This window comes from Otolemur garnettii, unplaced genomic scaffold (genome assembly GCF_000181295.1).
Source record: "Otolemur garnettii isolate 467f Iridium unplaced genomic scaffold, OtoGar3 scaffold00012, whole genome shotgun sequence".
In the NCBI taxonomy this organism is placed as follows: Eukaryota; Metazoa; Chordata; class Mammalia; order Primates; family Galagidae; genus Otolemur; species Otolemur garnettii.
Window position 1 is genome coordinate 576,414 of NW_003852407.1, and position 21,483 is coordinate 597,896.

Sequence of the window (21,483 nt, forward strand, 5' to 3'; positions counted from 1 at the left end):
GCGTAAGCTATAGTAAGCAGATGTTTACTTCCTAAAGCTAGCATACCCTGCAAAATCAATTTGTGAACTCATTGCATAAATCCATATTAAACTAGTTAGTCTATATTAAACACTATAACAAGGATAGTCAGGTTACATTAAATGGATTTTATTTCTGGGTGGCAGAAAGCCAAAGTTAGCCCTTTTATTTTCTAATTTATTTCTCGGTTCTAATATGTATCTGCTACAGACAGGGGAGGTAAAGAGAAAAGAGAAGAAAAGGAAGGGCCCATTTCTACCTTCTGATGTTTAAGGGCTTATCAAATCACTACGTTCCAGTCCTGGCATTGACAGTACTCAGTGGTTATCGTATGTTAATGTGGAACCCCCTAACTTGTTATTCCAAGATACCAGTACAATAAGTCCTGTCCTCAAAGCTGGGTAAGATGTGTCCAGCAAGGGGGAATCATCTCATCAGCAGGAGAATGGCTTACTTATGTGCTATCAAGGAACTAAGGATGTATAATAAAGCCCTGGCACATGCATCCCCCCCCCCAAGCTTTTCATTACCATCAGCAAGGCCAATAACTTAGAGAATCCCCCTCAGCATCAAAGCTCCTTTTCAATTCAAATGCAAACTGCTAAGCATTTTCCTTTCAATATTAGTCTTTGAATTTATCTTTCCCTCCATAAGCAGAGTTACTTACTCAGTTCAGCCCATATTTATTTAACTCCGGGGATATTACAAAATATTCCGCATTCATCCTTCCCTTCTACCTGACACACACAGCAGAATATGCTTTTCAGGCAGCCTATTCATGTCGCCTATTTTGATCATAAGTTTTCAATTATATGCTTTGAGATCTTTTAAACACTTCTTTCACTTCATCTGTTATTATATCATAGTTTCTATGCAGCACTGCCCATTAACCAACAGAACAAAGTATTTACCTTTCATGCCTTTTAATAAGTACCAGACAGTCTGCTATTGTCAGGCCATTTATTAGATGCTGGAGATGACATGAAAATGATTATGACAGGAGCCCGCAATAGACTCACGATCCCTGGATCTCTGTCAAGATGGACTTACACCATTCCCCATCCTTTCTTAAGTAATGGCTTTGCTGTCCATTCAGCTAGATTAAGAATCTAGGAGTCATCCCATCTTAACCCATCCGCATGTGTTAAAAGTGCACTCCAAGTTTTGAGGACCTTCTAATATATTCACACATGCTTTTTACACAGTTGGGGTCAACAGCCATATTCTCTCTTGTCTACCCTACTGCAGATATGGTCTTCCAAAGAGGTTTGCTATTTCCAGTTTCTTTTCCTGCCACTGCCAATCACATTGCTTCCAAAGTTACCTTAAATAACCACAAATGCAAGGACGCCTACCTTTCACCTTTAGCCATCAACCTCCCACACAGCCTAGCCAACTCCAGCCTTCTTTGCATATTCTAGAAGAAACCTCATGATCCAAGCCCTGCATCCCTCTACAGCCCTGCTAAACCACACAGTTCTCTCATCCTTTTGTTTCTGCTCTGTGTTCCTATGTCTGTGGGTAATGTTTCTTCCACCAGCCATTTCTTGCCCTTCTCAACAGCTTGGTAAAACTGTCTCCAAGTCCACCACAGTTCAGACATCACATCCTTACCCATGAATCACTCTGGTTCCATAGAAAGAGTTGCTTAAGCCCTCTAGTGGGCCACCCCTACATCTTACGTTTAGTTACTCCTGGGACTCACAAAATTTGTTCTGTTCCAAACATGCCTATTAGACTAGGAACTTAAGCAACCACTTGTGACCTATGTTTGGAAAGTAGAAATAACTTATTTCTGGGATAAGGTTTTATGTGCAATGAATCTACAGACTTCGAATGAGGTTTTACTATTGTTATTGTTCCTAGCCTCAAAAATGTACTTACTCCTTCTGGCAGCTGAATTTTTCCTAGGTTCATCTATTCCTATCTAGACAAGCATGTTAAAACCTAAAATAGCAGATCAGAATTGGGCTCACAGGCCCATATTAAATAATGAGAAGTGAGGCTCAAGGTCAATAAGAAAGCAGGCAATCGCCATGTCAGAAATCAGACATGGAATGCATGAGACCCAAAGGCGCAAGTGGTGGCCACCAATTATGTTACCTGTACCTTTTTCAATTTATAAATTGAGAAGGCAAGAAAGGAATAAGCTATATAGTATTTTTATTTCTTTCTTTTTCCAAATAAGTACCATATTGTTAGGAGAATATCAACAAATCATTACTTGTCCAAAAGAGTCTTTTCTTCTTTGGTATGGTTCTAAATACATGTGCCAATGTCTAAATATTTTCATCAATCTCTTTCAGAACCAAAGAACATTCTACCACATGAGCAGGTAGCCTGTTATTTAAGTGGGAACTGGACCTGACACACATCAAGAAATATGAGAAATTAGCTTTTCTATTTGGTTTTTCTGGCTTTAAATGATGTGTATTTTGAGGATGGATCACTTTTAATTTCAAGTGAATTTCCTTATGGTCTACAAAACATGAAAATCATCTAAATGAAGAAATATACAGGTGTCCATAAAGTTCGTGTTTATTATAAACTGCACATGAATATTAAACTATTAATAATTTTAAATAGACAACTATGAAAATAGTCTATTTTAAATTGCATACAAACTTTAAGGACGCCCTGTATTTTTCAACCTTGTCAGGGAAGGTTAGAGTCATCTGTAGATTGTTGGTGGATGGATATTTCTCAACACAAAATAACAAATCTGAGTATTGCACACACTAGTCATTTCAGCGTATTAGCTTATAACTACTATTATTATGGAACTACATTATAGGTTAAACATCTCAGGGTAGATACTTTTTACTGAAATAAATTCCCCCTTTCCTTTTTTAAGCCTATTTTATAACCTGGAGCTTGTCACTTAATGTGTTTTGTTTACCTTAAAATAAAACAATAAGTCAGAGAGCTTTCTGATACAACAGAAGCCTTGTTGGCCCTTGTGCAAATAGCATCGTAATCCTCTTAAAATAGGGTTTGCAAAAAACACACAAACAAACAGCACAGTAAGTATTGGTTATGTTTGTTACCTTCAAGGAATATTAGCACAAAGAATTGAACTTTTCTTAAATAGCATCTACCCATATGTATTACAGTTTTATGATTCTTTATACATTTTTTTAGATATTTGATAAATTTTAAATAAGTGGTATACCATTGCAAGTCACAATGCTTTAAAATATTTGATAATTAAAGTGAGTTATGCCCAATTAATTTTTTTTTTTTTTTTGCAGTTTTTTCGCTGGGGCTGGGTTTGAACCCGCCACCTCTGACATATGGGTCCAGTGCCCTACTCCTATGAGCCACAGGCACCACCCAATTAATTCTTTTTTAAGCTACAGATTTCTGGACAGGAAGGATTATGTGATACTCACTTTAGACTCTTAAGCAACATCACACACCTAACCCATGCTCTACCGCAGGGAACATTCGAACACAGATCTTTGAGTGGTATCATCTTAAACTTTTTGTAATCTCAAGACTTTCTTCATTAGTAATTCCAAAGTATTCTGAATGGACTTTATCTCAAACCTGACCCAGTAACCCTGAGCAGGCTCCACGTGTGGATTACAGCACCTTACGAATGTAATGACTGAAGTCATCAGAGAAGCCTGTAACTGGTACTTTGGTGATTAGTAGAGTGTCTTTGTTACTCCTTTCCCTAATTTTGATGATGGATAATGTAGTACAGTGTCCGCAGCAGGGAAGCCATAGAGACCAGCAGAGATGCCAGCTGAGAGTAAGGGACATGTGTGACATGAAGAAGAGGAAAGAGGACCAGCCGGAGCCTGAGACTAGCTGCAGCTGCACTGGTGGGGGTTACAGTTCATCAGGGAATAAAACTAACTAGTATCCTAGAAGAATTGTTTCCAGGATTTACTTATAAAGCAAAGAGATTTGAATCGTAGAAGGTGAGCACTGAGGCGGATACAGTGGTGAGTGTCCCCTACAGATTTCACTTTCAGGACTGGAGCTCTCATTCCTCCAGTGGGGCTGGGAAAGGAGTGCTGATGGCTGTTGGCACCCGTTGGATTTATCTCCAGTAATTGCCTTCAGCCAAGAGAGCCACCTTCCTCAAGGTCACAATCAAATTTGGGGGTGAAATAGCCTGAAGGACCACCTCAGCTTCCAAGCTTCCTGTGCGGTCATTTGAGGCCTTGGTTGTGACTGCTTTGCAATTCACCCCCTTAAACTGTGTGCATGACTGCCCCTTGATCCTAGCTGTGTCAATAATGATATTAGCACACATGACAATTAAAATTACACCTATAAAATTTGAGTTAGTAAATGGTATATACTGTTTAATAATTATTGCATCGATAACCTAAAATTCTCTAATAATATATTAGAAAGAACATACATGTACATTCATTGTATACACATGTATATATGTGTGTCCAAATAGAATATATATGTGTGTGTATATGTATAAGAGTATGTCTTGTGTACATCTTCATCAAAGGGTGATTTTTACAGATTAAAGTTAAAATGTAACAAGGGCAAAATGATGTGGGTTCTGTGTAAAAAATAGATATTCTTCCTTTCCACTTTTCCTCTAGGTAGAGAACTTTTTTTAAAAGATATACATAGTAGGGTGATGCTCTTGGGTGTGTTTGCCACTGAAGTGTGATGTGATCAATATTCATGAATCTATCAAGTTTTCCACAGTATATGGATTATATGGATTTCTACTTATCAGTGGTCTTAGTACATTACTTATGACTATAGAATTCATTTCTGATTTCAAAGTCGGCCATGCAGCCATACCCTCTTGATTAGCACTGAGCTGGCTTCCCACCTGAAGCACACGCTGTGCAGAGGACAAGGGGAATGACAAGCCTTTATTTGCTGCGAAGCCACCAACGACCTAAAACCGGCGTGAGCTAGTCATTAAACTGATGTTGCAAATCCCGCCATGAATTTTTCCACTAGCAATCATTTTGAGATAGGACGTTTCTCTTAGCCTTACCCCGTAGAGGCTAATACCCTCAACTTTGAACTGGCATGGTTATTAAAATATGTATTTACTATTTATTTTCTTGGAGGGTGGAAACATGTTCCAGAAGAGAGCTTTCATTTTTTCTGTTCCGAGGAATGCCTGCTCTTTTTCTTGAAACGAAACACAACCAGCAGAAGACTTTATAATAGCTAACATTTTTGTAGCAATTTACAGCCTCCAAATCCCTTTTACATAAATTTAGTGCACTAAATCTTTGAGACAATTATCTATTGCATTTTACAGCTGAAGAGATAGAGACTTGGAAAGGTTAAACAATATTATCTAAGATTCTGTTCATACATGCATTCAATATTCCAATGTATTTTAAATCTTTCTAAGTAAATTAGGTAAGAGTACAGAGATGAGATGTGGACTACGGGAATATTATGTGGTCAAAGATGAAATGACTGATGGATGCCAATCTTAAGCAATGAGCCCCTCAGGAAAAGCATAGCTTGAATGTTGACATTTCTCCAGGGGTGGGGAGACTTTGAGGTCGAAAACAAAAGAGCATGAAATACTTTTCTCGTATTTTTATCTTCACAAGCATATATAATTTTAGAGTTGAGGGAACACATTTGTCGCAATATATACTGAAGTTATTCATAATAACACTTTGAACAAAATCGGTTCTGTATTTTATTAGCTAAAATTAATTACCAAGACTCACAAAGGCAAGTGTCCCAGGACAGCTACAATACCACCACAATTCAAATAGGTTTCAAAAAATACTAAGTTACGATTTTATTAACTTCGACTCCATGATGGAATTCTAAGAAAAATTCTGTAGTGTTAATAAGGATCTCAGGTCGTGTGTGTAACTGGATAGTGACTCATTTTCCAGTTTGGGTCCACTAAATTACTAGTCCAGTACGTGGATTTGGGAAATTGGCTTTTGTAAATTATTTACTGAACTCTATGAACAATTAGGTCCCATACTACATAAAATTAAACATTTACATCATGGTAACCTTTCTCATATCAGAAGATAAAAATTCCACGTCATTGACTGCCAGTGACTAATAAGAGATTAAGATGTACCTCCCTTCAGTTTCAGTTATGTTCACGGTTACATTGCTGTGTAGGTGCTACTACACTGAAAAAATTAAATTCTAACACGTATTACAGTGTTACCTAATTGTATAACTTTTTATTAATTCATGCTGAACCTCAGGCAAGTTATTAAAGAGGGGTCCATATTTAGTAGAAACACAATAATTCAATGCAATGTTTACACAATTTCTATGAGTACGCCTCTAGCTCACTGTTTTTCAACATTGTTTATCTCATGGCACACTTCAATCTATAAACTTCTGTGGTACACTTAAATTATGTACACCAAAAGAAAAAAAATAGTAAAAAAAAAAAAAAAAAGAATAGACTTACTGTGCATTCAACTCTTTTCAAAAATAATTTAATTAAGGAGCTTTAAAAAGTTTTGTAGCCCAACAGTTGAAAATCACTGATCTAGATAATCCTTTTGCCCATTTGGGTATGTAGGTATTCTTCTCACCTTGATAAGGAACAACTCCCAAAAACTGATCCAAAGAATTCTGATTTTATGCCTTTATGTTCATGACCAGACTTAAATCTTCTTGCTAAGTCCAGGCAATATGATGTACTGCCTTAATAAAATGTTTAAAATTCAACATCATTTGTAATCAGTAACCTTTTCTAAGGGAGGACAGGTAATTGATAATGGCTCTCATTTTTCTAAATGTCTAACCAACATATTTCTCCTACTATGGAGGAACTCTATTTTTTTAGCCAATGTTGGAGGGAAAAAAATAAAACCAGCACTATAAGTATGCAATATTAACAAGAGACACACATTCCATATTTTATTTATTACATAGAAGGCATTATTTGGTATCTTGCCCAAGCAACTCTACACGGTGGGAATTATTTATAATGGCATTTATTCTATTTATGATCAAATGGAGTTTTCCCCATAGCCTTTTTGTACATGATAAAAATAATGAATACAAAATTTCTTCTCATGGCAACTTTATCTTCACAAATTTCTGCCATTAAATTAAACACATCCTAGACTACATCTGCCCGATCACGGGCACATTCCCAGTCCATGGCCCTCAGCTCCCCTGTTCAAAGTTCAGTTATTTCCAATGACCTTCCACAGCAGACAGGGTCAGAACGCTGAACACCACCCACCAACTAGAACCAGGGTAAGAAACTCTTGACATAACTGATATCTCAAATCTATCTTATCTTTTGTTCCTGCCTTGCTCCCTATCTCCTCCTCAGGTCCAGATAATTGCTAATTCTCTACTAAGCTATCAAACAGTCTTCTCATTTTAATTACTATCTTTCCACACTCCAGTTTATTGGATAGTGACTTGAAAGTCATTGAGTCATCAGAATCCAGTGAGATTCTAACATGGGTTACTATTTGCAACTCTGGCTGTTGAAATTTTTTATTATTGTGACACCCAACATGTTGACTCTCAATGCATTTCTCACAGAAAATTCACTAAGCCGTAGACTTACAATTAAAGGTAATTTCTTCCATTTGGAAAGGGGAGTTCTTAACCAACATCCTTCTGCCTTCCAAAAATAATAATAATAATAATAATTTAAACAAACAGGGATAAAATTCTGTCCCCAGCACTTAAAAGACTTTAATAGACAACACAAGTAAGATAAGTTACCTACATTTTTAACTTTCCTTCCCTACCACTTAAAAAATATAGAACCATATTTTGATGTAATATACACAAAGTCTTAAGTGTGCAGGGAATCATCCTCTGTGCCACCCAAGTGTGTCTGAGTGTGTGTACGTTTGATACACAGAGAAAGGGAATAGTCTGGAAGTGTGCTATTCTTGTTACAATGTCAGCTAAGTGCCATTATAGGGTCTCCATAGTATAATAATTTTTTAAATGCCATTGATCTTTATCTAGAGTAAACCATGTATAATTTCACATTTTACAGTGAATATGTTTCAAATATTTTTCCCCAATTTATTTTCTGGAGAGAATCACAAGTCATTAACTCAATTTAACTCAGTAGATTATGTTTACTTTATTTCCTAAGTCACTAATTGCTAAAGAGGGAATAGCTAACTATGTATAAAAGACTATGTTGAAACTTCATTAGGCTTACGTAAATATCCACCAACAATGGACACAGGCTGGAACAGGTCATTGTCTGCACTTCAGTGAGAAGCAGATTGCTAGTTGCCAGGAGTAACTCTCAGTCACAGGCCTGTGGACAGGCCACAGCTGAACAGCTGGGCCATGCGGGCCCACGACGTGCCTCAAAATACACAGTGACCATTTATTGTTTGAACTTAAACAGAGAGGGCTATGTTCTTCTCACCAGAGTCAGTCAGTCGCATCGCTTAATTTATATTTATAGCTGGCCTCTCCACCATCTGTGCACACGGCCCAGGCTGTTCCTCTGAGGAATTGGAGTGGCATTATTTGAAGACCTGATTAAATAGCCAGGAAAAAGCAATCCATCATGTATAAGGGGAGAAATGTAAGACAGTCACAGTGTTGTCCTGACACACTTTCAGATTTTTGTCTTCATTTTCTTTTACTTTTCTTTCTAATCCAATGCCAAATACAATAAACACTGACCAAGAGTGTAGAAGCCACTGACAACCCTCTACCATCTAGATAGAAAAAGAATAAATGATCAAGATTCTCTCGGGCTGGCGCAAGGGAGGAAGGAAACGATATTTTTGCTGAGGAGAGCCCTCCCTGTTCTTTTATGTCATGGAGACCGGAATGAATCAGGGTCCAAGAGAAATGCAAAGGCTACCTGTTGAAATCAGAGCTTCCAGGGAGATGGGAAATTGAAAGTCCACAGCTGGTTGATTAAATGAACTGAACTACTTCAGAATTAAAAAGACATAGCTTTATTTTTCTCTCATCCATTTTCAAACAAACCTTTGTCAGGTTTGTCTCCCCTCTTCTGATTGCAACTGGGGCCAATTTTCTGGCCCTCTGGTCACCCTAAAGCATTTAAAAAGTCTTATCTTTAGGTATTAATAATAACCCCCCCCAAACACCCATCATCATCACACACACACACATGCACACACCCCATTGTGATCTAAAAATATTCAACTGATATCCAATTTAAAATTTCTTCCCTTTTCCCAAAGAAGGTCTGAGACCACAATCCTGGAGGGCGTGGGGCCGTAGGATGGGCTGTCACTGTGTTTCCAGTTTCTCAGATCCATTTTTCCCTGTATTTAGGACTTTGCCAGGGTCACAGAAGGGATGATGGATTTGGAATAAGGAGACAAAGCTTGCTTTTCTCAGCTTACGGTTTCAGGAATCTACAGCATGGGAGGTAGGTAAATATCTCTTTTTTAAGAGGTAGTTCTATGGGTTCTGCAGAGACTCCCCCACCACAGGAATGTGGTCATAGACCCTTCCTAAAACTGGCAAGGCACTTTCTGGGTAACCTTTTTCTCTCAGGTAAGCTCCACTCTGGCAGTGTCCCTATAACCCCTTTTTGTTGGGACACTCTCAGCAGGCAGGCCTCTGGGGCAGGGTTGTTTCAAGAAGCTTTCACCCTTGCTGTCTTCAATGGAACCCTTGTTCTTCCCACTGTGGCCCTCCCCTTCCTCCTCCTTGCATTGCAGGCAGCTCCAGACAGTTTTCCATGAGAATAAATGTGCAATCACTTCTCAGAAACACACCCACGCATATGCACAATCGTCCAAGGGGCTTTCCTGGTGTCTGCACTACTTTGTCTTATGGTGGGGGTGGGGAAAATACCAAGACAAACTCTAATACCATGAATGACAGTACAGAGGATCCTCCATTCTGCTGAGCAGTTGCAGCCATCATCAATGGTCCTCTGTCAGCACCAAAAGGTCCTAGGAAGACACATCTCATGCTTCCTCTAGACATATGGGGTTGCTTATTCCACATATTTCTCCCAGTTGAAAAATCATGTTTAACTAGAATGTTCTAGCTCTACAAATTATGAAGCCACCAGTATTAGCTTAAAAGTGGACATATATTTGTTACTAATGATATAACACACACCTGGTTTTAGAGGTTCCTTTTCTTCTACTTATCCTAGTTCACCAGAAAAGAATGTACTTAGTTGCTCAAAGTTACACCAATACTTAAAGCACATTAAATGGAGGGAAAAGAACTAGTCCATCAGAGAAACTGGCAATCTGGACCAAGAGCTAACTGTCCCTTTTAATTCCAAGACAATTAATTCCTTTAGTTCCTTTACTTATCTGGGACTATTGTTCTGTATGTGCTTTTGTATTTCAATCAAGAAAAAAAAGAGAAAGTTATCTTTGCAAGAATTAAGAGACTCTTCAAATAATTGGCCAGGGGTTCACATAATACACAGACTTAAAAGGCATATTTTAAAAAGTAAAAGACAAATAAAGATGATTCTGCCTTATACATTTTAGCTACTTGCTATTAAACTTAAACTTCAGAGAAAGATTAAGAAGCGAGTGAGCCACGTCAAAAGGAAGGAAATTGGTCTGAAAGAGTTTAAATGTCTTTAACGTCATGTGAACACTTTTGATGGTAAGTATCAATAATAAATATTTTTAAAACATTTGGATCTATATAAACAACTGTTTGGTCCTCATTTTGAAAAATGAAGAGTTTTTTTTTTCTTTTTTACTTTCTTCAACATTAAACATTTCAAAGTAGCTCTTCAATTTTTTTCTTTTTAGTTCTCTCTATCCCCAGGAGAAACTGTGTCATTATGGAGATATTATATAGAAGGTGTAATATAGATTTATCCTAGTTTTGAATTTTAAACCTCCAGCCTAAAGCTCTGAAACACTATAAAACAAAATAAAAAAAAATTCCCAACGATAGAAAAAAGAACAGTTTACCAAAGTCTACTTCAAAGGATAGAAGACAATGGGCAGTGCCTGTGGCTCAAAGGAGTAGGGGCTGACCCCATATACTGGAGGTGGTAGGTTCAAACCCAGCCCCAGCCAAAAACTTCAAAAAAAAAAGGAGAATAGAAGACAAAAATCCCTTTACTTTTACTTTCAAGTGGTCTTACTGCTATTTTTCTACCAATTTCTATTGATTCAAGACTATATATAAGCATATATATATATGGTTTTTATAGTTATGTATACACATTTATATGCATATATACAGCTAAAATATACATACAACATATATGCTACATATATTATATATTTCATGTATCTGGAACACCAGAAGAATAGCAGGCCACAAAAGAGAAAGAAGGTAATAATTTAGTTGTGTTATCTTGAAAGGCTTTATTGTTCATGGTGATTTTTTTCTACACACATACACTAGAATATGTGTATAAATAATGTGCTAGAAGGAATATATTATCAATACAGAAGTGTCCAACTTGATAAAACAATTTCATATTGACTTTGGGGAATAGAGAAAATGACAGGGATTTTATAAATGGGCCATGCACAATGGTAACTGTGGTACCAGAGCAAAGTTCCCATCAACTTACCAGGCTTAGGGACGATGAGCTGGGCACTAGTCTGAGCATTTCCGGCTTCATTTTCAGCCACACATTGATAAAAGCCTTCATCTGACTTCACGACCCCAAGGATCCGTAAGTTGCTTCCTCCCTAAAAAAAAAAAAAAAAAAAATCAGGTGAAATATTTTAAAAAGGAAAAAGAAAAAGCCCCAAACGCTTAAGGCAACAAAATGAACTTAGACCAATGTTTATGAAGCATCACAGAGGGAACAAGAGGGGAGGCCAAGAGGGACATCTCGGCCCTCGGCCCATGTCCTGGGCCACCTGGGACCTGTCCTAAGTTCCCAGTACTCTTTTCTGAATGGACACGTAGCAGTGCAACCCAGCTCTGCAGTAAAAAAATAGGCTGCTGCATATGCACATCATCCTCAAAATCCAAATGCACAATCAACAGAGAGGCCTTTTATCAGGTACAGGAAGCAAAGATTAGCCACCAGTGAAATCTCCTTCTTTATTTTTTATTGAAGAAAGTTCAGGTTTAGTAGATGCAAAGGGGAAGAAAAAAAAAGGAAAAGAAAGAAAAACACTGATCTTTGCAGCTTCCAAAGCACAAAAAATCAAGGTTGGATATTTTCCGAAAATGTTTAGCCAGAAAACATGTCTAAAAATTTCTTTAAAATTTGTAACATCTCTGACATCTAGCCTCTTGGGGTATTGGAGAAGAAGTATGGTGGATATTTTTTTATCCGTGTAGTTTTCGTTGGCCAAAATGTTTCACCTTCTTAGATTAAATACAGAAATGTTAACTCCTCTTTTCCATAAATCGAGCTACCATCTTTTTCAAGGATGGATGATACAATGATCTAGAGATAGCATTTAATTAGACTAACTCAGTTTATCTTCGATATTAGTGTGAGAATTAGTTCAGTAAGTGAAACGTGTTAAATCACTTCCCCTGAAGTCATTAAGAGATAAATATTACCTCGTGGGGAATTCTTAATTGTTTTTAGTGTCTTGTAGTCAATTCTCAGCTGATGTTAAATTCTTAGATAAAGCTGGCTAACTTCTAATTAACAACTTTCATATAAGTGACTATTTGTGCTCAATCTTACGTGGGTGACAGGCAAGGGGTCTCAGATTTTTGGAGCTATTGGGGAAATATTTTTAAGCACATTCCCTGTGAGTAGGGTTACATACTGTACTTTTTCTTTTACCTTAAGAAAAGCAGAATTTAAATAGGTTGGCTGTCATGAGTCATGCTGGGAGAAAGATTATTTTCAAACTGTAGACAAAATAAATGTTGCATTTTATTACATGTCCTTAAGGGCACTCAACAATTTCCTTTATATGCAAGTAGCATATTTTTTTAGGCATATACAACACTTTTTAAGTTGCCCAGTGGAAGGTCATTTTTAATTCAGTGGTAGTGAAATAGCACTGCATTGAAAGGAACTAATAGATTGGCATGGCATTTAAAAGTTTTTTTTTTTTTCCTTTTCTTACTCTATACCTAACAAATTAAATACATACACTAAAAGGAAAACTTTAGAAGTGGTGATAAAAGTGGCAAAGCTATGCTTTATGGTTTTACTTCTTAAGAAATTTTGTACGTGTAGTATGCCAAAATGTATGCACAAAGAGATTACGAAACTTTCTAAAGTCGACCAGTTGTGGAAAAGGTATCTAGCAACAAGAGTCAGTGTAATGTCAGGGAGCCAGCTTGTGTCTAGACAGGATGGGCTGCTCCAGGCTCGTCCTATCTGGAGATCTGGATGAGAGGACAGCTCTTCCATGACAGAACCATGTCTGTATCTCAGACTTTGCATAAGTGAACCCAGATCCCTCTTCTTTAGATACAAAGCTCTTTGACTTTAGGAAAGTGCTTTTTATATTTCTCATCTGTTCACATACCTAACATCTGAACCTCCAATGCTAACTATACCTACAAGAAAGTTCTCATAGAGAATTTCCAAAAGAGCAAAAAGAATTCTGCTGTAACAGCAAAAACAATTATGGGAGGTATTGAGCAGGGCAACAACTCAGTGAATACAGTTCCATCATCTCCACCACCGCCCTGTAAGGAGAAGGATAGAGAGTGAGCCAAAGCTCACAGGAAACTATAACGACGATTTCTCTTAACTTCAGTTCTTTCTAGTGTTCACAATGACACTGCTCTGTGAACTCTCTGTGTCCTCTCTACCACCGCAGCCATCCCTGCCACCACCACGAGCACCTTCCCTGTCACCCCTACCCTTAACTGTTTCTGAAGGACCACCCAACCTATCTGGCAGGGTGGCAAAAACACTCTGTAACATCAAAGTAAAAACTACCATAATCATAGGTAGCACATCTTAATATAAACTTATTAAAATGGGTAAAAGTCAAATAAGTAAGACAATCTTGGTCGAATACAATCTAGAACTAGGTTCTAAATTCTACTCTATGAACTGGCAGTGAAATGACTTAGAAGGTCCATTCCTTCGGATTTTTCTTTGTTTTAAAGTTTTGTCTGTAAAACCAGAGGGCTGGACCATTTGATCTCTCTTTTCAGCTCAAAAATTCTTAAGTCTAAAAAGCCATTTGTTTTATTAGAATCATTTTCTTAGCACAGCATAAAAAATTCCCCATGGGAACTTTCCTCCCAGGAAAGAAAAGCAAGTGAAAAGATAACACACAGTGAATGGAATTGTAAAAGCTAATGTGAAAAAAGATAATTACCACTATCTGAAAATAGTCACTGGGAATGACCACGTCTCCATTTTTCATCCAGTTCACAGTGGGCACAGGCTTTCCCGAGACGGCACATTCAAACTCAATGTCCATGCTTTCATAGGCATAGAGATTGGAGGGGTGATTTAAAAACCATGGTGGAACTGCAAAGACAAAAAAAAAAAATGTGAGTGGTGAGGATGTGAACTTGTATGTTGTTGCAGTCTTCATGGAGTTAAAAAAGCCACGCTATGATAGAAAATATTTGTAATTCAAATCATCCCCTAAACCCTTAGCTTATTATACAGAAACTACTATAGAATAAATCATTTGTTCCCAAATGCAGTTAAACCGTTGCAGTTAATGGTGTTTTTCCATAAGGCAAGAAAAAAAAATTACATACATAATAACCATTCTGGATACCCGAGTATTTGTAGACAATTGACCCTCATACTGTAAAGTTCATACATCTTGGAAATTATGCTGGTGAGGTAAAGAAAGCAGAGCTGACAGGACTGAGTCAATCCAGAGGATAAGATGAAAAGTTCAGCTTCCTGACACTCCGGGGCTTCATCAGGATCTAGTTAATGTGATGGAGTCGTTCTCTGTTGAAACTGGCTACAGTGATAAGAAACTAAAAATGACTGTGCCATCTTCACTATGGACATATTTCCATGATCATAGCAATGACTGCAGTATATTACAATACTGCCTTATTATTTTCTGAGCAGGGTATGTGATATAATAATGTAATTTATTTTAATTGCCATTACACTAGTTACTCTAGGATGGAAATTCCCAATTGAATGAAAATATCCATCGTTTGGGCTCATGATCTCTCCAACTCAGTCCCTCAAAAATTTCAAAAGCAGTGTTGAAGCTCTTTGGGGGACAACACAGAATGAGTGAGGGCAGATTTGAATATCCCTGTTGCCTGAGAAATCAGGTTTAATCAGAGTAGTAGCTATAATCTTATTTCATGTAGAAGCTGATATGTATTCTTAGTGTCCATCTTTAAAGGTAGATGAGGTTTGTGGTTGTCATTGTGCTCAATGAGTAATCAGTGTTCATTTGTGGTTTGACTACTCGTTTTGATTTTTCCAACCACTATCAGCAAACCTTTCCCATGACACCAAAGGGAATGTTCAATCTTTGATGGTCAATGCCTTCTAGAAAAATGGGAGAGGCATTAGAAGCTTGTAAGATTTAAGTGTTGATTTGTCCTAGCGAAAGACCACTCTCTCTCTCTCCCTGCGTCTTATTTTCCTGATTTGTAACTAAATATTTGGACCTCGAGCACTAAATAACATTTAAATTATTTAATCCTTGACAGGGGCAAATTGATTGAGATGACTTGGCTGGGATGCATTAATATTAATGTCCTAAAGACATAAAAAATAATGCATCTGAAAGCCATTCTAAATAGAGCATGTCACCATAGTATACAGGGTTAAAATTATTAGTACCATAATTTGATTTTTTGGATGCCTGACAATGAATGAAAAGATATCAGAAACACTTACTGAATGTCTCTGAGCAGGTGTATGAGCTGAGGCTTCTCAATTCTGTTGTTTAACCACAGATTTTGACTAAGTGTTTACTAGCTGAGACTGAACATTTACTGAGAGTTAGCAACGCACAGTTTATTAGTCTAAACACTTTATTATTCTCATTCCTACTCTCGGAGGCACTTTCTATTATCCCCATTTTACAAATGAAGAGATTGAGGTAAAAGATGTTGAAATAACTTTTCCCAAATTACCCGGCTGATAAACTGTGAAGCCAGACAGCCTGACGCCCTGCCTTCATTCTGAACTGCTTTGCTATAATTGCCTCTTTCACCACTTGAAAATTCTGGTAGGAAGATAATGCGATATCATCTCGAGAGTCTCTTAATGGAGATAAGCAATTAGCGCCAGTAAAAAGCAACATCGTGTTTTCTTCCCCTCATCGTCCTTTAAGTCCTTCTGTCCTGGTGCTATGAAAACAACCTAAGTCTGTCCAGCCTTAGTTTTGTTTTTATCAGAATTCCTAGAATTATGTCTACATCAGAGCTGTTCCAAATTTGGCTCACATCATTAATAGATCTTGGGATTAATTTGCAGGATAAGAGCAAAATTTAAATATATGTTCTTGTTGGTGGGGCAGAGAAGAAGAAGAATATAGAAATAGAAAGGATTAGAGTGTAGAAGAAAAAAGGAAAAAGAAGAGCAGAGAACACCACATTTGCATTGTGAAGGGAAAACAGAAGCTTCCTTCCTCCCCCCTTTCCTCCCTCCTTCCCTTCCTCCCTCTTTTCCTCCCTCCCTACCTTCCCTCAGAGTCTCACTTTGACTCAAGTGCCATGGTGTCATCATAAGGCACAGAAACCTCAAACTCTTGGGCCCGAGCAGTCCTCCTGCCTCAACCTCCTGGGTAGCTGGGACTACAGGCATGTGCACAACGCCTGGCTACTTTTTTTTTCTATTTTAGTAGAGATGGGGTCTCATTCAGGCTAGTCCCAAACTCCCGAGCTGAACTAATTGACCTGTGTAGGCCTCCCAGAGTGCTAGGATTACAGGTGTGAGCCACCTGGCCTTTGAGAATTTTCAAGAACCCAAACAATGGAGCCAGAGGCTTGACTGAGCTGGATTTAGATTATAGCATCCCCTCTCCACTTTATACTGCCTCAGGCACTATCCTTGTCTCTAACCTGGAGACAAGAATTGAAGATAATGGCAGTTAATGTCTGTAAATGACAGTGTATAATTGTATACAAAAGAAAGGCAATAAATAGAAAAACATATCAGAGTGTATCACCTGCCGTAAACATAATTTTTATATTGTGTACAAGTATATAGAAACAGAATACATAAGTCAATATAAATGTGGGTCTCTCTGTGTTGTATACAGCCTCTTTTTTTTTTTTTTTTTTCCAAGTATATTATGTCCTGGTTCTCCAGTTAGAGTTATGTTTTGTGTTGGCAATGTCAAAAACAGTGTGCTTCACATAATAGAATTTCTTAAAAAACAAAGTATTACATTTTAACAATTGTTATTTTCTAACTGGTCCATGCAGATTCACTCTGTTTCTCCAGCGTGGATGGGTAGGGCTCGCCTTTCAATTTGCTGTCTCTCCATGGAACTAATCAAATCAACTAAATCAAAACTGATCACATAATGAATCCTCAGAACCTCTGTACAGCTGTCCCAAAAGTCACTTAGAAAGTCAATATACACAGAGAAACTAGGAAATTTTTAGCTAAATACATCTTTATTTATAAAATATTCATTACACAATTTTCCAAAGAGGTGTCTGACAGATTATTTTGTAAAATTGTGTAATCAATATTTTGTAAATAAAGGTGCATTTAGGCCTTATGTCTGATGAGTGTATGGGTGAGATTTGGGACACCATGTATTATTGCTAAATAAAAAATAGTAACCTCTGATTAACTAAGGAAAAAATAATCTGATTTCAGCATGTAATTATAGTTATAAGACTGCAAGTACCACGACTGTGTCAATAATTATTTTTTGCTTATAAATGTATATGTAAATTCTTATCTATACAACGTAGTCTCTAATCTTCTCATATTCTGTAGGATTTGAGCGTTACACTGGCTACTTGGGTCTTCTCTGACTGTTTTAATATCTTCATTTCTATATAAGCTTCCCTAACTATCACAGTGCATCAGACAGCAGATGAGGAAGAGAACATGGCCTTTCTCACTTAAAAGGGGAGTGGAGGCATCAAACAACAATATTGTGCATCAGAAATTGACCTAAGTTTCATGTTTTGAAATACACTGTCTATCAGAAAGTATAATCAGTCATCAGTGGATTATGTGAAAGGACAAGGATTTACCTTCATATCTCAATGCCCAGCACAGTGCCTTGCCCTCAGACACAAGCAACAAAGATTTTCAGTTGAGGTTAACCAGAACTCAAGCAAGAAAATGCACATTTGCACCCTTTGCTGTGGCAATGTGGGTACAAGGTGACAATGAGGAGGAGTTTGTACAATGTCATGGAAACTGTATCTACAAAGAAATATGATGTTCTTATCATGGAGAATAAATGCCAATGAGTAATGAGAAAAAAATCAAGGAGAAAGAATGTGGTGCCATTGCTATTTGGAGAACAGACAGCAGGTGTTTAGAGCACCATTCAGAAATAGTCTTAAAGCTCATTCTTAAAGTTCTTCTCTGAGCAAAAGGAATTGAAATACCCAACTTGGGAAAAGGTCTTAAAAAGGGCTAAATATATAGGCATGGGCTTGATTAGGAATGAGGAGACAGCTCTTTAGCCTTGGTTTAAAATAACACATCAACACATTGCTTCCTACTTTCTAAATATATCATCCCCACACCCTTTAAGTACTCTCCATGGTTCAATCAAATAGGAGGACATGGCCCTTTCCTAATTTCAAGTCTTTGTAAATTCTGTATTTTTATCCTGAAATGTTTTCCATTGTATCCCAGAATATAGATACCCTGCCTATCCTCCATGAATCCACTTCTCCAGAAGAACTTCTTTATATTTTTCCTGAAAAATTTCTTTCCTTATGGAAACTCTGTGGTATTTATTTTTATGGATTTATGACACCTGACTTGGATTGTTCCACACTGTATTTATTTGTGCATTTGCATTACCTTAGCATCAGTATATAACTCCTCGGGGGAAGAGGCTCTACCCTGCTAACGTGAATTGGTTACATCCCTTTACAGTTTTTACGATTGTACTGTTCCTCAAGGGAGTGGACAAATAAAGTTTACTTAGATTTTTTTCCTGGTTTGATTTCTCTAGTGGTTTGTTTTTTCCTGTGAAAAACAGACTAGACTCTATTCATCCCATGTTAAGATTGCTTCCTGGAATCTAAGATCTAGGTATAATTGTGTTATACTTTTCACAGCTCTGCAGTCCTATATTCTCCATGCAAATTGATGAAGTTGTCTCTAATTAAAGGTACATAGAAATAGCATTTATTATGGCACAACTTTCACCATATTCTGTATCTCCTCTATAGAAGAAAGACCAAGCTTTGGCTTTGCATTTGATACCTCGCAGAGAACTAGAAAACTTACTGACCAAAATCTTATCTCTCACTCCCTTTCTACAGAAATCATCTACTCCACCCAAATTAATCCTATTTGCTTGTAAATAAATTATTTAATGATTAAAAATGGATATTTAGGGTAATATAATTAATTTATTTTACAGATAAAGAAAATGACTAAAGAGTGAATAAGATTAATCAAAGGTTATAAATATATTTATTCCACATATTACTGATCATGGATCACTGCCTGAAATTACATTCCTTGGATAATAAACCTATTGTTAGGCTGGGCGCAGTGGCTGATGCCTATAATTGCAGCTCTCTGGAAGGCTGAGGCAGCTGGATTGCCTGAGCACACAGGTTTGAGACCAGCCTGAGCCAGAGCAAGACCCTGTCTCTAAAAATAGCCAGGTGTTGTGGTAGGTGCCTGTAGTCCCAGCTACTTGGGAGGCTGAGGCAAGAGAATCGCTTGAGCCCAAGAATTTGAGGTTGCTGTGAGCTATGATGCCACGACCCTCTATCAAAGGGTGACAAAGTGAGACTCTGCATTAAAAAAAAAGATACTGTTTATTTTTCAAGAGGTAACTTAAATTGTCCTTTTCCTTAAAATTTTGTCTTCCATGAAGCTGACAGTGGCTTTTTCTGCTTCTTGCAGCGTCATCTCTCTGTGCCCAATTATTATACCACTTACAAGCTGTCTTTCACATATATCATTATCTACCAACCAGATTAAGGTTCTTAAAGGGGAAGGCTGGAGCATATGTTTCTCTGCTAAATTCTTATGTACAACATAAATTCTCCTCTTTCTCCTTCTTAGGCAGAAGTAATAATTTCACTACTATTTATTAAACTACTGGTAGGCAACAATTTTCTAATGACTAATAAAAATGAAGTATTACAAATTTTCAAGTTTATTACATTACTCCATTTACATAGTATTAGTCCATCTTAGAGACTAGCTTAACACATACATATATCATGTTTTGACAATTTCAGGCAAAGGATTAATTTTAATTATATTTCCCTTCTTTGAATAGAATAAAATACATGACTAGAAATACATTATTCAATTTCCATCAGATCTTGGCTTCCTAGGAGCTTTGCAAGTACTTCTAGTATATACATTGAGAATTTTAGTTGGGGGCTCAGAGAAGAGGATATTATAAGCAAAAAAGACTAGCAAACAACTGAAATATGGAAAAAAATTATGTCATACATTGAAATGATTAATAAATCAGAGATCCCTCTGGAATGCAGTCAGTAGAATTGTAAATTCTGGATAAATGCTTTTTTTCTAAATTTATTGGTTCTTTTTAGAAGTTTCTATACTTTGATTAGTTGTTTGAATTTTGTAGAATAAAATTTCTTCTGTGTTTTCCTCCCAAACAAGTTCGTCACCAACAACCTTCACAGTATTGTGGGCATTTTATCACATAATTGATGTTTCATATGCATTTTTAGTGATGCCCCATATTGCTCCCTATCTTTAGATTAGCCTTCTAGCCTTTTGTCTTTACTTAGTAATTCAGTAAGTTATTAAGTTATTTTTTCCAGGTACTTCAGTATCAATTTTAAAATACTACTGTAATGCACACGATCAGTATCCTCTGTATTGTTTGGACATTGGGATGACGCTGTACCTTGTAAAGAGTTACAGCTCCTCTTCGACATGACAAAGAAAGCATTTTTAAGACCATGCAGGTGGTTCAAATGAACAATGCACAGCACAAATCATTCTGGTAAATGATCAATAAGAACCAAGGGAGAAAAAACAGATTGGTGACCAGATTTCACTAGAAGGAAAATAAAAATGAGTATGATCTTTGAGTGTCTGTGAGTTGGCTGAGAACCATGCAAAGCCAGCTTCCTTGGAGCCACACACTTTCTCCACCTCTCTCCAGGTCCTTGGATTTCATTTGTTCATTTATTATTGAAATAGCGAACATAAACCCATTAGTCTTCTCTGTCATGCCAACACCTGAAAGACTAACCACACCAAATGTCTAGAAAGCCTTTGGTGCCACACGGGGCTACCACTGTATCTCAATCAAATGGTTTCTTTCAAGGGCAGTATCATATCAGTATCAGCAGACAATTTCACTGTAAGGAATCGTAGTTTCATATACAACTAAATGCAGATTACTACAAAGGAAGCCATCTGGCATTGAATGCAGATGTAAAGATAATACCACACGAAGAAAAACACTTCCATATAAATTCAAACTTCTATGTTATATATACCTTAATAAAACCTGCTTTTA

At 37.2% G+C, this 21,483-nt stretch overlaps 1 protein-coding gene across 1 annotated transcript in view; it reads right to left on the reverse strand.

The window, feature by feature from the left end:
- Window positions 1-21,483, reverse strand: part of DCC (DCC netrin 1 receptor) — a 685,279-nt gene that overhangs the window by 398,154 nt on the left and 265,642 nt on the right. Inside the window, exons 5-6 of the mRNA XM_012801997.1 lie at window positions 14,191-14,345; window positions 11,502-11,622 (exon numbers count right to left, since the gene is read on the reverse strand). Coding sequence (XP_012657451.1) covers window positions 11,502-11,622; window positions 14,191-14,345 — 276 coding nt within the window. The remainder of the gene's footprint in view (window positions 1-11,501; window positions 11,623-14,190; window positions 14,346-21,483) is intronic.